At 42.8% G+C, this 20866-nt stretch overlaps 1 protein-coding gene across 1 annotated transcript; it reads left to right on the top strand.

Annotated features, from left to right (window-relative positions):
- The first annotated feature begins 524 nt into the window (after nt 1-524).
- Nucleotides 525-20517, top strand: MTHFS (5,10-methenyltetrahydrofolate synthetase (5-formyltetrahydrofolate cyclo-ligase)). The gene is made up of 2 exons (XM_010282138.1): nt 525-797; nt 19957-20517. The coding sequence occupies exons 1-2, from the start codon at nt 587-589 to the stop codon at nt 20178-20180; spliced, it is 435 nt and encodes a 144-aa protein (XP_010280440.1). The 5' UTR covers nt 525-586; the 3' UTR covers nt 20181-20517.
- Nucleotides 20518-20866: the final 349 nt, after the last annotated feature.

Here is a 20866-nt window from a genome sequence, read left to right as displayed (position 1 = left end):
GAAGGCGTTTTGAGTTAAAAAAAAGAAAGAGGGACCTGGTCTCGGAGGACTTTGTGCTCTGCAGTCATCTTCTCTGATGCTAATTTTCTTTTGAGTTATTATCATTGATTTACTTCTAATTCTGCCTAGGCCAAGACAAGAGATACAGCATGTAAAAAGAATAGAAGAAAAGGAATGCAAAAACCTCATGTCTTGCATAAGCTGGCAGTTTTGACCTGCAGTGTCTTTCTCCAAGTGACGGCACAGATACTTAAAGGGTGGGAGATTGTCTCCAAAATTGTTTTTTGCTGGCTGAAACTTGTGTTACAATGTTTGGTTCACTGGGTGCAAAAATTTGCCTGTTTTGATTTTGTTGATGATAAAATGTTAGAGTAGGAAACAAAGTCAGTTTATTCTCTTTATGATGTGTGGTAGTTTGTACCTCAACTCTTTTCAGTTGATATTTTGCTCCAGTTGTGCATTTAATTAAAATAAAGTAAGTCAATCTTTTTGTAAACTTTTCATCAATTGATTACATCGATTTCCCATGTAGGTGATTTGCCATCCCAAGTACCAAGGATCGAAAAGAATTGCAATCTTTCTGAGCATGCCAGATGAAATCCAGACAGAAGAAATCATTAAGGACATTTTTAAGCAAGGCAAAGAGTGTTTCATCCCACGTTACAAGCCTCACAGCAATCACATGGACATGCTGAAGTTGTCGTCAGCCGAAGACATTTCTTCACTTAGTTTGACATCCTGGAATATTCTTCAGCCCAGTGATGATGACAGTGCAAGAGAGGAGGCTCTTGCTGGTGGTGAGTGTTTTCTTCCTGTATTATGGAGTTGGCGAGCAGGAGTAGCCTGGAGACCCCTAAGAACTAACCTGATAGCAGAGGGAGATGAAATGTTACCCTTTGGTTTTATATGTTGTAGAGGTGCTTAAGTCCGTTGTAAGCAGATGCTACTTTCTCTTGCCTGTTTTTCTCTACCCTGTGCCACCCCTGTGATACGCCAGCGGGGCAGGAACAAGACTGCATGCTTGATCCAGCTGAAGGAAACCCACCCCTCCAGATAAATCAGCTTCTTGATCCGGTTCATGGACATCCTCAACGCAGTCTTGGCAAGCATAACAAAGAGGCTCATGAAGGAGACGAGGGCTTGCAATGAGTGGCTTGGCCTACCGTTGAAAGTCATGGAGGATTCACAGTTTTAGGATACGCTCTGAGAACTTTTTAGTTTCCACTGCCTGAAAGGTAGGGAATTTTTCAGGTGATGCCTGTAGGCTGACACAAGAATTTTCTGAAATCTTTGATCTTGCAAATTGTATTGCATGGATGAATCACAGTGCCGATATGGAGCCTGCCCATGCAGAACAGCTATCCAGACTGAGACCTTAGGATGAAAATGAAAGGGATTTCTTGTAGGCTTGGATGAATATTGCAAAGTCTTTTCCATCATTATTCTCTCACAATTTTATTTTGATCTTATAATGCCATCTCAGACACTGGATTCTTCATAGGGCTGAAAAGTTAAAAGTTCGTTTAGATCTAGCTAGTGGCATGCGTGTTTTGGTCTAAAGTAACCTCTCTCTTTCTTAACTTAAAATTCCCCAACTTCTACAAAATTGTAAACAAACTTACTTTTTCTGTGTCTGCATTCATTATTTTCATTCATTTTGTAAACACATTAATATCTTCCTGAAACTTCTGCAGAAATGTTTAATCTTATTAATGGAAAATTCATGTTGAACTCATGCTTGAAGCCTGAGTCTGGGAGACTTTTCTCTAGGTGGAAATTCACCATGCAGACAGCTTCCACACCTCACAGACTTACCAACTTTTTCATGCTTGATAAAGGAACATAACATTTATATGGCTCTGGTTGAACTTGGGTTTGTATTTATTTTGGGATGCCAATGTACTTTTCCAGAACACTTCACTGTGTGTGTTTCACTCTTACTCACTCTTATTTTCAGTCTCGCTTTCCTAATTCAGAATCCTTTCTGTGTCCACATTTTAGCTAGCAAGGGATTTCACTGCTTCATACAACCATCTTCTTTACATTTAATATTTAGTGCTGTTACTTACTTTGCTAATTTTTTTTCAAAAATTTGTGTATATTGGTGGGATTTAGGGGCTTTTGAAGTTAAAAAAGTGTCCAGGATTCTGTTGACTGAGCTTAGGGCACTCAGGACAAGCTTTTGTACTACTGATGAGCTGCTGTAAATTGAATTTAACAAGTCCATTGCAGAGATCACAGAGTAAACACACAATTTTGGGTATGGTGGGAGCAAGGACAGCCTGGTGTAGAGTGCACTGGGATGTATCGGTTGGGGATGGCCCAGGTGCCAGGTGGTGAAGATGGGGGAAGGCAGAAGCGGTCTTTTGTACCTGGCTAGTTCTGGAGCTGCTGTTTTGCTCTCTGCACCAGGGTATGGTTATACCTGCAGCAGGCAATGCCAAGAGAGCCACAGCAGTCTACAGGGAGATGCCAAGAGACCTACAACTGGCGTATGTCCATGTCAGACTTGCTCTGCCTGAAGCTTGATTTTAGTCTGTATGTACTGAATAACTCAGAAATAATTCAGTTTGGATTGGAAATGAGACCTTGGTCCTTTATCCTTGGACAGTTTTGTAGATCAGAGTACATTTAGGGGTTTTTGCGTAATCAGACCCCCTCCCAGTTTGTCCCCACAGAAACACACACTGCATCCCAGTGTGTCTTTAAATTACTTTTGCTATATTTTTTGTGTCAGTTATAATTTTCAAACTTCGGTGTATTTGCAGAAATGCAAATAGCCTTGCTCCTACATCCATCCTCCATTGTCAGAATTACGCATGGATGAAACATTTATCTCTATGATGTTATCAAATACTGTGGTGATCTGAGGCATTTACATTGTTATAAGGAGATAACATGGTGTTGTATTAGTAATGTTCCCATTGCTGGCATGAGTTGCTATGTAATTTCCAGGAAATACCCTGCAGGTACATAAATAAGTCATGTCACTTCTGAGTGTATTCATTTTGCATGACAAAAAGCTTAAATTCACACTGTCCTTAAAACTTCAGGCATGGTTATTGTGAAGAATAGCTCAAATTTAAGATTAGGTATAATTTTTGCATGGAGTTTCCCAGTATTTGGTAGTACTCACAAGCTATGTTGAATAGACATGAACCCTTCCTTTTGGAGACAGTCCTTTTTCTGTTGGGCCAGGGTTTACCCATTTTCATCTTGGCAGTACACCACATGACACCTTGCTGGCATAAACAAAGATCCCTGCAGTTTTGGTAGTAGAAAGTCTGTCATCTTCTCTACCCTGCATGGGTGACAGGAATTGTCATATGAAGAGTTGATTTCTTTAGGCTAAGTGGACACAGTCACAGAAAGAACAAAGGTGGAAGAAGTTCAGATATTTTGTTTGGAGTAGGGGTATATGTGGGTGCATGACTTAGTTCATTTCCAGCTGAAAGCTGTAGACAAATTTTGGAGCAAGCCAGTGGTACGTTTTTGTAATAGCTTCCAATTCCCATTGGTATCCTTGCCCATCAGAAGTATAAAGGTGCACCGGTATCAGGTTTTGCCCAAAGTCATAGAATCATTAAGGTTGGAAAAGACCTTTATGATCATCAAGTCCAATACTTCTGGTGAAATTTCAAGTGGGTTGCAGTAATTGTTTACAGGACTGTAGATACCTTGCATAACTTCGGAAGGAGTAAATCAGATAAAGCCATGCTCCCTGTTTGCTTTTTATCATGACTCCTACAGAAATTAAAAGGACAGTTCCCCAGCAGCTGTAATTTCAGTGTGGTTTAGGGAGGCGGTGTGATTCAGCTGGCTGGACATGGGTTTCCTCATTTGTAATGTTATTTATTATTACTTAAACCTGCTCTGAGAACTATGGGTGAAAAGCTAAGTTATTCCTCTGAAAAATAGATTATTCATACTGGGACTTGAAAAAATTGGCGTATCTCCATATGGTAAAATTCTTGGAGGTGGCTTCTTTGAAGGGAGGCAGGTAGCCAACTTTGGACGGAGGGAGCTCAGCTGGAAGTCTTTGACCTGAGAAAATATGCTTAAATGTTCACAACTGAACTGAACTACTGCCTGGCCATTGAAAGTGTACAATAAATTATAGACAACTTTTAAAACATTCACCTGGGTGATGGGGAGAGAGGTTTTGGCCTAGAAATTTTTCTTTGGCCAAAAAATGAAGAGTTATTAAAAATTATGGCTCTGAATCTGCTTACTCTGATGGATTGTGAGGTGCTTTCCTAAGAAATGCAAGAAACGGAATTATGCGTACAAACTTAATTCAGCCTCGTTATCTGTGTAAATTCTGCCTCGGTCTTCAAGTACTTTATCACATTGTCCTTGCCTGTTGGATCAGGGCTCATTCAAAGATGCAAAAGTTGCACACTGCTTGCTGTTGATGAATGCTGCTAACAATTATGTGCTCAGTTATTTGCTTTCTCTCTGTTCAAGTTAGAGCTGAGGGCCTTTTGTACTGTGCGTTACTCAAACCTTGGTATGGAGATGGAGGTCTTCATTTCTGTATGGGTTTTTCATCACTACAGTGTTCAATGACTTAAAGATATTAACTGGTACTTGCTGATGGAGACGCAGCAGAGGCTCAGGCTCCTGGTTCCAGCCTGGGCTGTGCAGAGCAGCAGCCCCCAGTGAACACAGACTCTTTTGCTTGTTTTTCCAAACATGATAGCATCTTCTCTGTTCCCTCCAAAATGATAATTTCCCAAGCTTGTCTTGTCGTTGGGCTAGACTCCCTTTCCAAGCTTTAATTTTTCTGCCACCATAGTGCCCCTTTCCAGCCTTCTGCTCTTTGCCCAACCTATCTGAATCTCCCTCTCCAAGTGTCCTTCTCCTGCCTTTCTGACCACATTCTCTGCTTCCTCCTGCTCTCAGTCCTAGACTGTCATTTCAGGGGCAGCTGGGCCAAAATAAATATCTTGCCCCTGCCAAAAGAGAGGAGATCATGTGCTTTGTCTTCTTTCACTTGTCCGTTTCCAGACATACAAGATTCCCTGTCCCAATTTACTCATTTCCTTCCCCACTGTGCTGGCTTCTTTCTCTTTTTCATTGGCTTAGAAAAACTCCTTCTCTGTTAAATAGTGCCTTTTGTACTAAACAGTAGAAAAGACATAGTTTCATGGTTGTTTCTTTTGCGTAATGCCTGATTAAAGAAGCTGCTGCCCTCTCTCATAGAATCATAGAATATTTTGGGTTGGAAGGGACCTTTTAAGGTCATCTAGTGCAACCCCCCTGCAGTGAGCAGGGACAGCTTCAACTAGATCAGGCTGCTCAGAGCCCCGTCCAACCTGGCCATGGATGTTTCCAGGGATGGGGCATCTACCACCTCTCTGGGCAATGTGGGCCAGTGTCTCACCCCTCTCATTGTGAAAAATTTCTTCCTTTAATCTAGTCTGTGCCACCACAGATGCCCCTGCAGCCACGTTGGGAGCTATACTGGTAAACCAGTCTTGGTTAGAAGTAACCCAGCACCAATAAAAGACTCTTCTTTTCTCAGACTGGGCCACCACACAGATTTGGACTGATGCAACTGAAGGGCTGGTAGGAAGCTGATGATGAGGTGTTGCGTAAACCAGTGGCATGCCAAAAAAAGTCTTAGTGAAACTTCAGTCCTCATTTCCTTCCATGTTTCAGTTCCCAGTCTTGCCCCAGTCAGCGGGACTAGGAGCAGCCACCGAAATGAAAGTCCTTCCGAGTCCTTGCAGCTGGGAGCGGGGCTGGCAGTGGAAGCTGAGCCTGCAGCTCCATGTGCTCTGTCTTTGCAGCTATACTGGCTTAAGGAGCTTTCCCTCCTCGTGTTTTCAGCGTATCCCTGCCTCTCTGTGGTAAGATGGATCCACTTGATGCTCTGGATGAAGGATGTTTTCCTCCTCTCTCCACCTTGTTTTGGTTGGGATTTTTTTAACCCGGATGAGTGGATCCAGTGTGGCCGTATCTGTGCAATGTACGTGCAATGGGAATGGCCCCAGGGGCGGAGGGAACATTCCCTGTAAACTGGCACTGGCTCCTAGGGAGAGTCGTGGGGCCACCCATGCCGCTGTGATTCCAGCAGCGGTATAGAGAGAGCGGCATCTTCAGGGAGGCCAGTGTTCACCCTGTCTCGTCTTCCCTCAGCCTGTGCAAACGGCAGGTTTTCAAACGTTTACAACGTTGTGTAAGCCCAGCTCAAATGGATTTGAACGGGACTAAAGCCACATCGTTGACACAGAGAGTGCTGCGAGCATGGTTCCGAGTTCTTGCCTCAAAGTGTGGAGCAACAGAGCTTTCCCCATGATTGTTTTTTGCTAGCTTTGTTCTTAGAAACCAGTGAACCATTTTGCCTGAAATAAAAGAAACATAACCTCCCCCTCAGTTTGGCATAAACACGCAAGCTGAAAAATGTCAGCACTTGAAAGTACAACATCTTATATGTAATGGGGAATGCTGAATAATGTGCTACTACTGTACTAAAGCATAATGTATTTTTGCTCCCAGAAATGCATGTATTAAGAACTGGACCTGTATTTTGTAACTTAGTTTGGAGACTTCTGGCATTTTTGGTGCTGGAAACTTTGGTGGCCTGCCAATCACAGTATTTGTGTTGTACCTTCAAGATAATTAAGGAAATGTTAACTAGATAATCCAGACTTTAAATAAGAGTATATTTATTATTAATAATAAGATCCAAATTTCAAACAAAATGAGGAAATACTAACATATGTCTAGCAGCAACTTCTTGCAGCTTCATTTTTAGATAACCCTTTGGATGTGGGCTTTTGAAGTTAGGGTAGTTATATCTTTCTGCCCTTATAATGTCCAGAACACTTTGAGACTTACTGTAGCATAAATTACAACAACATGCTGGTAACAAGCAGACAGGGACAGCTTACCTGTGTGGATTGTATTTGGTTCATAAGGGCTTTTTATGCTGGGAAGTGTGACCCTCTTGCAAGGAAAATACTGGCTACCTCTAGGCTACGGTTCCAAGCAACCTCAAGTAGTTTGAAATTATTCCTGAGTGACCCATAGCCCTATTTAAACTTTGGCATTGGGATCTGCCCTGCAGAAGCATTTTAGTCTGCAGAAGCTCTTTTTCATGTCTTTAAACCACTGCTATTTATTCATACATTCAAAGAGGCTGCATTTGCTGCCAGGACTGATGGCCTTGTGATGCCATCAGTATTCTTACTTACTACAAATTTTATCACAGTTCTTTAGAAGTGTGACTGAAGTGGTGGCAATACAGTCTTAAGAGGAATTGGTTTAACTTACAGCTGCGAAATAAAATGGGATGTAAAAAAAAAGATAATGGATTGGACACCACTCCCCCCCCCCAAAAAGACATGCACCAGAAATGGGAGGGTTTTGAAATATAAGGCACATTAGAGTTTAGAAATAAAAAACAGTAAGAGGAGAAAGTGCTGTCCTGAAGCACAAGGAAGGTCTAATATGCTACTTCAGCTCCATTAGATGTTGTATAGCTGTACATAAAGGCATAATGGGACCATACAAAATGATGCTAATCGTTCTTAAAAAAGAAGTGTAGTAAATAATCCTCAGGGGTAACAGAATATTTAAATGAGAGATATGCAGATTGGAATGTATCTGGAAAAAATGAAATATGGGTATGTGAAAAGCAGAGATGTTAAACATTACTGCTCAGGAAAAAAAAACCCCAAAAAATACCCCAAACAAGATTGTAAAGTGATTGAGGGTACTATTAGATTTTCTGTTCTTCTGGGAGACTTGATTAAAACTTACAGTACAATGTACATCAAGGGATAGATTATAATTTAAATTCTTCTTACACTGGTCATAAAAAAGAAAACCTGAGAGCATGGCACGAAACAAAATTGAAAGTCGAGGCTTAGCTCTTATATGTAATTTATTTTTTAATTAAATGATTTAAAGTTTGGAAGAACTTCTGCTTGGAGACAAATGAGACATAGTATTGTGATAGGCATAAGGAGAACAAATTCAGTGCAAGTGAGGCATTAACGTTCTGGTGATGCATTGTCTTGTGGAGAGAGGATGGTTCCCCTCATGCGGTGTGGGATCAGAGCACTGGACGTACAATCCAGCATCACAGGTTTTACAAGAGTCAGGAAATCTCACAACTTGTAGCTATGTAGCAATAAGTGAAATTTCTTCCTACCTCTGCAGCTGCAGTCCCCAGCTTATGCCCTTACAAACAGGGTCTGTTTTTTCTTTACCTGTGGGCATTTGGAGCGTTCCTCTAAGCATCTAATATAATTGTATTAAGCCCTTGGCTCCGCTGCCTTCTGACAGCTGTGAGTTGTACTGGTTAGTTAGCCATAATGTGAAATATTATGTTCCTTATTATGTTAATATTACATTACATTCCTACACTATGTGAAATATTATGTTCCTTGTATTAATTTTAAATTTGCTGCTTTCAGTTCAAGTGATACCTTATTCTTCTATGATGAGAAGTAAATAAGAATGTTTGATTTACTTTATTTGTATTATCCATTGTTTTGTTAAAACTGCATTATATCAACTGTATTTTTTTCTGTCAGACTTTGTCCATTTTCTTATTCTTATATAGAAGGTTTTCTAGATCAGTGAAGAGTTCCAGCCATTACTCGTTCAACCGTTGCAATCTCTCTGATGTTGTTTTGGAGAAAAGATGCCTGAGAGAGCATTTTATGCCTAGGTAAAGAAATACCATGAAATATATGTAATGGCACTGTAAAAGTTAATTTTTTCTGTCTATACTATCACACTGCTTTTCAAATCATCTCTCTGGGTGTATCTTTTTTACTAGTTTCCACATAGGCATCCCACCATGATGTGTCATGACAAAAATGCCTGGTCCAGTATGAGAAACCCATAAAATAATTTTACATTATTCTGTGTAGCATGTTCTCTAACAAGTAGAGCTAGGAAAATGCTTGCTTGGAAATAAAATATTTCAGGTGTTGGACCCAGCTGTGATAGCAACTGTTTCCCTCAGGGTTTTTCTGCACCCCAGCCTTCCCCAGCGCTGGGATCGCTCTCCCCTGCAGCGGCTGTTTGTCCTTCCCCTGGATGTCTGCACCAGCTTCCACAACTCTCTGATACGGCTGAATAACCATCAGCACCCGGTTTGTTAGGTGAATACAGACATTTTCAGCTGAGCTTCTCCCAGTACTTCTGTTCAGAAACAGGTATGGCATGGTTACAAAGAGTCTCTTTCTTTGAAAGGCTTTTGAAAAAATGCTCTGAAATGCAAAAGCTAATGTGTTTCTGTGGCATCACTTTGTAATGCCCTTGGGAGTCCTTATGTCCTGATTTTCCTTGGTGCAGACTAAACCATGAACACTGTGTGGTTTATTTTTAATACTGCCTGTGCCAGGGTATCCTGCAGTGAACCTGGAGGGCTGAGAGCTCTGCAACACTACAGCTTTTTGCTTTCATAAAGTTCATTAAGGCTTTAAAAGAGTGCTATTCCTTGTAATCATCTTAAGTGTCACATCCGTGTTTGCCTTCTGCAGAAAACAATTCTCCTTGCACTCGGCAAAACAACTAAAAAGATTACTTTTTCTGTAATCAATTAAAGTTTAGAGAGAGGTGAAAGCAACGTAGGCAAGGGCTTTAAATTCACTGCAAGTGGCAAGTGTTTTGTTTCAGAGGGCTCATTTTGCTACAGTGAGTGTGAACAGTAGCATTGTCATTTTCTTCACACTGCTTCCTAGAGACAGGAGGCTCTCAAAACCAAATAAGAGGTTAGGTTCTTTTCTGGAGTGTGGCAAGGGTCTGTACAGCAAACTCGTACAGGGGAAATGCAAACCTGCAAATACCTCTGGCTGCAGTAACTGATCCGAGCAGACATTTGTGTCTCCCTTTTCAATTTTGGAAAGGAAGAGCCGGCAACAAAGTCATCTCAGTGCCTTTGTGCACATAATCTGGACAGTCTGGAGGAGAGGAAGCTTTTTCCTGCGGCGCACCCGTGTAGGGCCGCGCGGGTTGAGGGCGCAGGCTGGTGAGGCAGCTGAGCCCCGCTCACGTCTGCCCGGTGCCAGAAGGGACAGTCCTGCTGCCTTTTTCTTGCCAGCCCCGGTGCCATCTCCCGTACTCGCTGCTGCGTAGATTCAGCGCCTGAATCTGGCAGAAAATAACTACTTTTTTGCCTTTCTTTTTCCTAGGACTGGTTTTCTGCCAGCTTAGTGGGCTATTAAATCAGGTCAGCACTTTTCAAGCTACAAAAGAATTGTCTTCCTGGCACAGTTAATCCCCACTGTCTTTGCTGAGATTCAAAATACACTGTCGTTTCCCCTGTACAGTGGGAAATTCCTTGGACCTGGCAGAGAGCCACGGGCTTTCAGGGAGCAGGAGACTCACGCTGCTGTTTCACAGTATAAGGACAGCTCTTGGTCTTTATTTTGGCATCGTAACTGGACTCCGTTCCAGCTTGTGCTGGCTTTTGTGCATGTGAAATGGGAATCAGATTTTGGGGTGCAGATGGAGGACAAATTCCTGCCAGGAATGACATGAAGCCCTTTGCCGGCAGGTGTCAGTATTCCATAGATTTACTATGGAGCGTTGGTGTCATTTAGGCTGCATTCCTATAATTAAAATCTCATCCAGGCATTGTAGTCACACACACCAGTGAGCAAGTGCTCCAGCCTGATGACTCAAAAAAATCAGGGACTGAAGTGAGGGAGGTGGAGGATTCCAGGGACAGCCAACTTTTTTAAGCTGTGCAAGCTTAAAAAGATAAAAGAAAACCTTGTGATGGAAGAAGCAGGATTTCTCAGCTATTGTGATGGTAACACGTTTGACACTAACAGTGGAGTTGCCATCACCTCCAAACCAGCTGACTCTATGTATTCGGTAAGCTCTGCCTGTAAGCATGCCTAATGTTCCCATCAGGTGGTGTAACTCCTCACAGGAGTCAGGTTTATGCACTGACGAAGAACTTTATGTCTAAACCGTTTGTATTTCACAAGCGATTCTGCGTATTTTACGAGAGACTATCTGCTGAGTGAGTCAAAGGGCGTTGGAAATATTGATAGTGATGTATGATGTATTGAAAAAGTCCCCAAATGAGTCACGTCTGTCATATTTTGATTTAATAAATAAATAGTGGAAGTATTTAAATAAGTTCTCAGATAAGCACTATGGGGAGTGTAGCTGATAAGATCTTAAAGAATTTCACGTAAAAACACATAAAGATACACAAAGATCCTTGTATTTTAGGCTGCAGCAGTGTTATAATGGTCCCAACATAAACAGTTCAAGCACCAATGTGTGGCGAGTTTATCTAAAGGAGCAGATTTGCAGTCAGCATTTACTGATTTAACAAGATGTGTTGATGTGCTGTAAAGTGACTCTAATGCCATTTGTCCCCTCTTTGGAATTGCTCCTTGGTACATCTTGTTTCAGGGTATTTTGATGGTTTAAAATCACAGGAGAGCCCAGGGGCAAGCCTTTGAACCAATCGTTTTTCATTGCCTGTGTTTTCCCAATCAAGCTGTTCTAACTCTGCTCACATATCTGAATATCAGGAGTAGATAAGTCATTTTTCACAGACTGATAACTAAAGCATTTCTAAGCAATTATTTCCTTTACTCTGAATTTGCAAAACCAGACATTTTTGTAGGTGGCATTGAGTGAGTATGGTTTATTTATGGGGCTTACGCAGACGTGATGAATAATAGTGAAATAGAAAAGTTCTTGTTCAAATTTTCTTTTAGGTAGACATTTGGCAAATTCTGAAAATGAGACACTAGACCTCAGCTGGCTGTAAGTTAAACCTCAGGGGAAATTAGTGTGATAGTTACAGCCTTGCAGAGTCTTCCCACATTGTGAAACCAGCTAGAATTTGAACACAAGTCTTAGCCTCATACAAGTAGCTTCCCTGATGACACATGAAAGAATATTTATTTGTGGAGCAGGGTAGGTTTGTCTGGGCAGGGCTGATGTATTACAGCTGATGCTGTGCGGTGCACTTTACCTTTTAAATGCATTGGCACTAAATTGATAAGATTTTGTTTTAAATAAATTCAAAATAGGAGGGTGTTTGCTTGATTGCAGCTTTGTGGCACAGGAACTGATCAAACGGCTTTATTAGTGTATTTTGCAGGTTTAATAACAGGAGAGTGGCTGCCATGCCATTGTTTTAAACCTGTATGGGTGATGGCTATCATGTAGCTTCTCAGGGAGAAGTATAAATATTTTATTATGCTGTAGTTCAGAAGGGCAAATGTGAACTGTGGAGGCCAATGTTTCATGCTGACACAAAGCACTGACATGGATGAGTAGACAGATAAACGCTGAGTTGCTCGGTGCTTGTTTGTAGATTCTGCTGATGGTTCTATTTTCTGCAAAATATTTTACTGAAGTAGTAACAGAAGCTGTCTCGGTCATGCTAGTGGACCAATTACCTGGGACGCGTGGATTGCAGAGGAGATCGTCTGCTTGGCATCTATATGTAAGTAGAAGGCAGATCGGTGGGTTGTGGATGTGCGTGATTGTGGGTAAAAAGTCCTTTAAAAGACAAAAGGACACAAAACCTTCCTGGTGCCTGCAATTCCCATACACAAATAGGAGTGAAAATAAAGGCAGTGATTGCTCCTGGTTTTAAAAGCAGTTCTCCCTTGATGAGGTGAGCATTAGCCTTGAGGACCTCACTGTGTGCCCCATAGCCGAAGACCATGGATGGAGCCTGTGGGATTTGGATGCGATACTCTGATTTTTGATTCCTGTGCCTGGCTAGCGCGTGCTGGGTAAAAAGCGAGCGTCTCTCTGGCTTTCCCTCTAAAGCAACAGTTGTCTATGAATAGTTGGAAAACAGTGAGTCTTGCTGAAGTGCTGTGGTGCTGCACAATTAAAGGTGTTCACACAGGGGAAACACCTGGAAGAAAAACTACTGACTGTGGTTTAAAATGTGCTGGGTTTTCAATCTAGTATGACACACAACTTTTAGTCCCGTTAGGTAACGGTTTGGGGTCGTAGGGAGACGACAAAGTGAGCCCTAGAGGAGAGCTGTTTGTGAACAACCAACAAGTATCTTCAAGAGAAAGTAATTTATTTCTCTCAAACTCATGACTAACTTGGGATATTTTGCATGTAGTTCCCCAGGTTGGTGCAGAGGGGAGGCTGGGGGGCAATGCTGATTTACAGTAACTGAGGATCTGATCCTTTGAGTTGTAGCGTCGGTTTACAAGGAGATGAGGATTCATGCTGAGCTTCTGATACTGATTTTCAAAGACTGTATCATGTGAGCAAATGGGAATTACCAGATAAGAGTTTCCTTAATGTTTAAGGGATTGTGTTTACGTTTTAGCAGACTGGCTGGGGCAAAGTTAAGCAATGCGACTTTACGCCTGTGATCACCCGTGTTACTGGAAGAAGTCAGCATCATTGGTTTTGGATGAATGACTTTTTTTTCAAATGCTTATCAATTGCAGCAAAGTTTTTGCCTCCTTGCTCATTTGGTTGGGGCTATGAGAGTATCTGGCTTCTCCGGGGCTTAGTCGGGATAACGGGCTGGTTTCCCCTGGAAGCAACGCCAGCCCTTCCAGGAACGACATGCCTCGGTAGGGTCTGGATTAGGCCTGTAGTGAATGGATCTGGCATTTCCCTTTTTGACCTTATACCAAGGTAGAGAAACCAAGGGTGGGTGTTTTCCAAAGGGCAGAAAACTTTTATCTGGAAGGAAATGCCAAGCCGTTAGCAACCTCAGAAGCAGTGCGAGGGGCACCCGGGGCAGTGCAGGGAGAAGGCTTAGCACTAGTCATAAAGGGGAAGGGATTTGTTTTGCTGCAGCATAATTGAAATATTTACTTCTGTGGGGTTGTTTTCCCCAAGGTCTGGTGATTAACCCAGACCACAGCATTAGGTGCTGTGTAAATATAGAACAAGATGATGATCTGTGCCCTATAGAGTGTGTGTTGAGAAGCTAACACCTACCCAAGAGGCCTAACCATGCTGGTGCTGACAGTGAAGTTACAGTAATGACTGTCATCAATTAGAACTTTCTGAGTTATTCCAACTCATTGGCTCATACCCTGCATGTCACCAAGACTGATACTTTCAATGCTAGGATCAAGTGATTAATTTTTTCCTCTGTTCTGGTGTAACAGATGCAGAGGCAGCAGATGGTTATTGCACCCATTTCATTCTGAAAAGTAAGGTTTTCCTGCAAAAGGGTTTGTTTTTTTTCTCCACTGTGGTCCTTGCTAGATCAGAAAAGGATCAAAGTAAGCTTTCACTCCCTGTAAATGAACAGCTTTCAAATACTTGTCAGCTCCACAGACATTGTGTGTAGACTGATCTGACATTGTTTGTGGCGTGCGTAAAACCATAAACACTCCTTTCCTTTGAACAGAAAGCTGTTCTTGTCCTGGTTCTTCTGGTCCTGCACCTTATGTAATCATTTACATCCGAGCAAAGCAGATGCGGTCCCTAGCTACCACCACGGAGCAAGCTGTGCGTGGAAAAAACCCAACCACTGAAAAGCTCATTCTTGCCCAAGGTACCACGATCAAGCCATCCTTGTGGGGACATCGTAAACAATGCACGAACTCCTGTGCTTGAGGGAGAAGCTCGGGCTGCACAGTTGCTGCCGTGGGGAGCAGCGGCGATGGCATACAGAGCTGATTGCTGTCGACCTCTTGTAGGCTTGAGCTCAGAAGGCGTCTGTGCTGCAGGCATGATTTTCTTGAGCACATTGCCATTCTTTACAGGGACACAGGAGTTGCTGCAGCTTGCCCTCTGCCTTGTCCTCTTGCAAGTGCTTTGGAGGTGAGGATCAAGAGTCCTGGCTCCCACTTTGGTGGGTCCCAGGCACTTTGCTGTGTCCACAAAGCAAGTGGCAGTGAGCAGTGCGGAGGTGGGATGACAGAATATTTCAGTTTCATCTTCTGTTAGGACCATCTAGCTGTGTGGGGGGGCATGAATGACCCCACATGGTGGGTGGCAGTGGGCTGGTGAGGCCTTTTCAAACCTGGGAGGAGAGGGGCCATGCTGGCTGCTCCTTCTGAGGGCAAGACAAGTCCCCAGCAGACTTCACATGACCTGTATCTGTGCAGTTTGATGGACTCTTCTATAATTAACCATTGTCAAGAACACTTCTGAAAATGCCAGCTGGCATTTCAGATAGGAACACCAGATTAAGGAGAAGAGAGGTAATGAGATGCAAGGAGAAAATCCTTCCCTGGGGAATGAATCAAACCTGATACCATCATGAAGGGTAATAAGAAATGCACTGCCGAACTGAGGAGACTCACCGCAGCTGCCTAGAAGAAGCGAAACTGTGTATTCCTATTTAAAACACCAGAGAGGGGATGCTAATGTTTTGGTCTGCTGGTTAAGTCAGGGGACACGCAGCTTGCACACCTGCCTTTTGCATGTAGTTTTGACACACGTTTCCTGAGTCTTTGGGCAAGTCATTTCACTTCTCTGTGACATAAGGTACATCTACGTAGATGTATGCAAGTCAGTGACAGCAGAGTGTGCCTGTACACCCACAGAGCAGGTTCTGAAGCTATGACTGTATCTACACTGCTAAATAACACAGGGCTAAGTGGCACAGACTAATTCTGTCCACGCTACACAGAACTTGGCCTGTCTCTTCTTTTTTGGTCTTACCTGGTGCCTCTGTGGCCCTGAGGCAATACTGGTTTTCTCGATCTTTTCCACAGTTCGTAGTATCTTTAATAATATGAGGCCTTATGGCAGACCATCACAGCAGTATTTGTGTAGCATCAATCTGAGGATTTGTGTTGCATATGTTGGCATGTGGCAGGAAAGCCTGTGTCTGTATCTGGAGGAGCAAAACCAGTTTTGTTGGTGTAGGAGGGCTGCCCGGGGTGGAAGGAGCCAGACCTGCACTCTCTTGTCTTTACTGCCCGTGGGAATCCTGTCCCCTGGAGCAGGCATGGGTGTCACTTGGACCAGCAGTGCCAGGCAGTGTGCTGACAATTAAACAGTATTGACCACCTGTGATCCTGTAAATCAATTTGTTTTCTGGCCCTGCTGTGTTTAGCAGTATAAATGAAACCTGTGTGGCCATGTCAGCATGGATGTATGCTCACATTGATAGATAAGTCAGGGTATATTATTTCACGCACGGTGCTACACAGCTGAAGGAGCTGTGGCCACAAAAGCTCATGTCATAGATACAGAGAGTATTAGGTGACTGTCATCATAATTGCCAACCTTACTGGGCTACCCAGTAGCTTAATTAAAGTGTGTAAGAAGCATTGATATTCTCTACATAGAAGCTGGAGCAATACATTGTTGCTTGAGACAGTGTTTTCAGCCTTTAGGAATTTGCAGACCACATGCAAGTATTCCAGGAGAAGCGTGGATTACGTATAGCAAAAGCCTCTCGACTGTGAGTGTGCTTTCCTGGGCTCCTGGTGTGCAGTCACGGGACCCTCAGGGACCCAAGAACCAGCAGGTAATAACTACGGACACATGGGGGATAGTGGGTGTTACAAGGAGAGGCATAGCAGTAGGTGGCAAACGTGAGACCTCTCTTAGCGTGTTTTACAAGGCACTAAAAACTGATGTGGCGTTTGATGCACAAGTACCTGCTCAGTCTTCTCAGGGACAAGGATGCATTTCACAGAGCTCTGTGGGAGCAAGGAGAGTAGGATGTGAGAATGGAGCAAGGCTGCAGGGCATCCTGAGAGGCAACGAGTGGTCCTGCAGGGCTGGAAGGCTCTGGGAACATGAGGGCCCTGTGCCAAGAGGGGTAAGATGTTCTTGCCCTCATCTGCCATCCTGTTGATGTACGCTCACTACTGATAGTAATCTTAGGTGTCTGCAATCTTGGTCTCATCTGTGTCACCTCTCATCCTGTAACAGCTCTTCCCCCGCACTGCCGCAGGCACCACAAGAGGTTTTGTTGCTCCCCAAGTTATGTGGTGGGGAAGTGCTATCTCCATGCAGCCCTCTGCCACTGTTCTACCTCCCGGGGAGGGATCTGCGGCTAATGCTGCTTGAACTGCCCTTGGGCTCCTTGCAGGGTAGCTGTGCCATTTTTCTACTGCAAGTCTTTCTTGGCATTTTACTTAAGCCTTGTGCCATGTGAGTTGCCTGGATATCAGACAGCGTGTTGCGAGTCAGAGCAAAGGCATTTGGTATCCCAGTGCTCCAGTGGAAGAAAAATGTAACTACTACAGTATTTACAGCATCATTTTTCATATTGAGATTTGCACAAGCTTGTTTGAGTTATTCAGCATAAAAAATCCATGATTATAGAGGAGCTGACTCATTAAAACAGACTCTATTTCTCCAGGGTACCCAGAAGAAAACACAGTGCTTTAATACATCTAAATTCACTCAAGTGTGCCCTGTGCTATCAGTTAAACTACATAGAAAATATCTTCCCTGCACTGTTCCTGCCGATTCCCTCTTTCCTTAGCACTTCCCCTGACTTGTCGTCTTCCTTTCTGTAATACAGATGTAAGGAGAAATGGTACCTCTTTACTCTGCAGATTTGCCCCTTGTGTGTGTTCTTACCTGCCAACAGTAGCGACTGCTAATGTTTCCTGCTTTTTGCCATGAGAGTTGTGCGACAGGAAAACAGTTAAAAGAAAGCGTAAGGCACGGCGTGTCTCTTTCGGTGCATCATTTGTGTTTGGTACATACTGTTTTCTGGGCCACCTGAATATCTACACAAAGCCAATGTGAGGCAAATTATGGAGAGGATAAGTAGCGAGCACAAAGAGCAACCTGGGGAAGATTTGAGCTGCAGAGTCTACTGCTGACCATGCTAATGGGGAGAAGATCAACCATTCTCTAGGTCCTAGTCCATAGGCCTGACAATTGGCAAATACCAAGTATTTTTACTTGGAGATGTGAAATTGTACGTCCAACGTAATGCACATGGTGATACCATAAAAATGGCATCTCTTTTCAGGTGAGACTATATTTCTGCCCTCGTGCCTCTTTTCCTCTTTGTTTGCCATTTGCCATTTGTCTGTCCTATGAGTCAAAAGTTGACTGCAGCGTGGTAAAACACTCAGACTCCTTTTGATTTCAACCAGTAGTATTCTGTGGTCTGCCCTTTGGCTAATTCCCTCCTCATACTCCCCTGACCTCTTTAGAAAAACATGCTGCTTAACTGTATGATGCCGGATTTACAAGATTGATCTTCTCTAAGCATTTCACACTGCGTTGCCTTGCATATTTTATATTAATGTTCTAATTAAGTCATTAGGTCATGATGGATGAGTGTTCACATCAGTGACTCTTCTCTGAACAACGAACAGTGGCAGGAAACCTCCAGGAGCTTGGGAAGTGTGTGCAAATGAGCTGGTCTTACGTGAACTTTTAATATGCTCTTCCAGGCTGAGTTCGGAGTTGGTATGTGAGCTCAGATAGGATTCCCTGGAAACTGAAAAACTCTGCTTAGCTCTGGCTCTGCCAGTACATGCTGCCACACATCTCCTTGAATTTTGGGCATCATTCTTCAGCTAGATGGAATGAGAGCAGCTCAGTCCAAAATGGCAGGAGGGAGTAGGTTTGGACATAGGAGAAGCAGAAAAATACCTGACACGTGAGCTCTGGTGAAGAAGCAGAAGCAACTTATAGAAAAGCTGCTGAAGGCTAAGTACCCTTCCTACAAGAAGGAAGCAGCAGTGGACTGAGACGCAGTATTTGCTTTCTTTCCAGACTCGTGTCAGCTGTGCTTTAGTCTGCGCTGGCTTTCCACTACTGTACCTGCCCTTCTCTCCCGTGTCTGTCTGCTACAGCAGCAAGTAATGAAAGACTTTCTTTGCGTTGTGAAAACCAGTAAGTGGGATGTTCCTGGGTTCAGCGGTCAGTTCCAGGTCAGACAAGCTCATTTGTTTAGAGGCTGTCCTTGCAAGGCTTCTCACACTAAACGAACAAGCCTTGTATAAGTAATGGGAATCTGCACACTGTCTGCCTCCGTGCTTGGCAGTCACACAGCGTGGCAGCCGGTTTCCTTTGCCTACCTGGCAGTGATGTGAATCAACTCCTGAAACAAGTGGGCAGCCGAGTGTAAATTGTAGCTGGCTACCTGGCATGGTGCCGATCCGCATCTGTTCACAGAGTATGAACAAAGCAAGAAAACGGGGCTTAGCTGATCTTGCCTTTTTATCTGGAGCTGGTTGGTGGGGTCTTTTGTCAGGGTTTCACCAGCTGGTCGGGTCTGTTTTGTCCAGGTGATTAGCAGCTTGTGCAGCTTGTTTCAGTTTTTTAAACTGATTTTGAGTTCCAGTCTAGTGCAATCTCAGAAGAGTCTCGGGGAGCCCATACGTCCCTCCATAAGGAGGGATATTCAGGGCAGGCAAGCAGAATGTCTGTATGTGCTGCTGGAGCAACGGTGAAAATTGCTGGAGGCTCAGGAAGAAAGTCCTTTGGGAGAAGAGGAACCTGACATCACAAAGAGACAAGCCTTCAAGCCTTGATCTTGATGTAAGACGGCAAATACCTACTTTCAGAATATATTGCATTGAAGGCTCCTTGGTTTCGGGAGGTTGAGTGAAGGTTCATGACATCTTACAGTTGTGTCAAGAAGATGCTCTCTCTCACGTGTTGTCTTTTCATTCTTTTTTTCTCTTCTATTTTTGTGTCTGATGTTGAAGTTCATTTGATTTTCTGATTCCTCCTGCATTTAATTTCCCTGAGTTCAATTGCTGCCTGGATTTAGAGTCATAATCATTAGTATTTGGAAGTGTGGGGTTAAAATGATAAAATAGATTTGTTGGAAGGTAGGGGTTTTTTCCTTCTAGCTTTTCAAGGTCTAATTATTTTGTGGCTGTTCTAGTATGCAATTGATAAGATGAAAATGTAAATTTTCAGGTTTAGTATTCAAAGTATTTTTCATCTGATCAAAGAGAGGGAAGCATTTTGCAAAACACAAAGCTTGGGTTTTCACAAATGTCTCAAGTTGTGTGGATGTAGTCAAGCCATCAGGAAATTCACAGTGCATCCACTAATGTTTACTTCCTTTTTCTGCAGGGGGTCTTGACCTTATGTTCATGCCAGGACTTGGGTTTGACAAAAAAGGCAACAGATTGGGAAGAGGGAAAGGATATTATGATACCTACCTTGAAAGATGTATGAAACATCCCAGTGGAAAGCCTTACACGATTGCCTTGGCTTTTAGGGAACAGATTTGTCAATCAGTGCCTGTGGCAGAAAATGATGTCCAAGTAGATGAAATTCTTCATGAAGACTGCTGAAAGTATCTTGATACCAACCCACCTTCAGAGTGACCAACCAAAGACGTCAGATCCATCAGTCATGACTTTTTAATAGTCATATATGACTTTGGGAGCAATAAAATACAGTATTTGTGTTTGAACAACAACAACAAAAGTGTAAATGTGGTAACAGTAGTGAAGATTGCATTGATTTGCTTCTAATTAGGAAATACCTGGTGTGAATTCTCATTCTAGAATCAATAGAAACATAAATCTGTGACTGATCATTACACTAAGGACCATTTCTTCTCATCATACTTTTGAGGAGCAAGCTACTTGATATCTAACAGTTTTATTATTCCAGTTTAAATGTGAAATGTCTACTGATGACAGTTCTTGATCCATTCTGGAATTAGATATTTGTTATGGTAAAAGTTCTTAGTACTTAAATGTTATGTTTATCCATGAGCAAATCAAGAAACTGCCAGATAAGTCCTATAGTAAGCTGGGCAAAAAATGGTGATTGGAAGAAAGCCTGAATTCATTTTAATGTATGCAATAATTTTGACTGTTTACTTGGCTCCTTGAAGTTGTCTTATAATAAAAGAAGTATCTGTTAATAAAAAAAGTTCATGTCCATAGCTTTGGTATATGTTTCTTTCTTTTATCTGAATACAAGATTGTAAAGTAGTCTAAAATGTGTTCAGTGAGTTCTCAATCTGGAG

This window comes from Phaethon lepturus, unplaced genomic scaffold (genome assembly GCF_000687285.1).
Source record: "Phaethon lepturus isolate BGI_N335 unplaced genomic scaffold, ASM68728v1 scaffold47312, whole genome shotgun sequence".
Classification (NCBI taxonomy): domain Eukaryota; kingdom Metazoa; phylum Chordata; class Aves; order Phaethontiformes; family Phaethontidae; genus Phaethon; species Phaethon lepturus.
Note: the sequence above shows the minus strand (reverse complement) of the source record. Positions and strands in the feature narration are given on the sequence as shown.

What these genes read in the sequence shown, in the direction of transcription:
- MTHFS (XM_010282138.1), top strand. Translation starts at nt 587, where the DNA reads ATGCCAGATGAAATCCAGACAGAAGAAATCATTAAGGACATTTTTAAG. An exon ending in AGAGGAGGCTCTTGCTGGTG is followed by an intron (nt 798 to 19,956) that starts GTGAGTGTTTTC and finishes CTTTTTCTGCAG; the next exon opens with GGGGTCTTGACCTTATGTTC.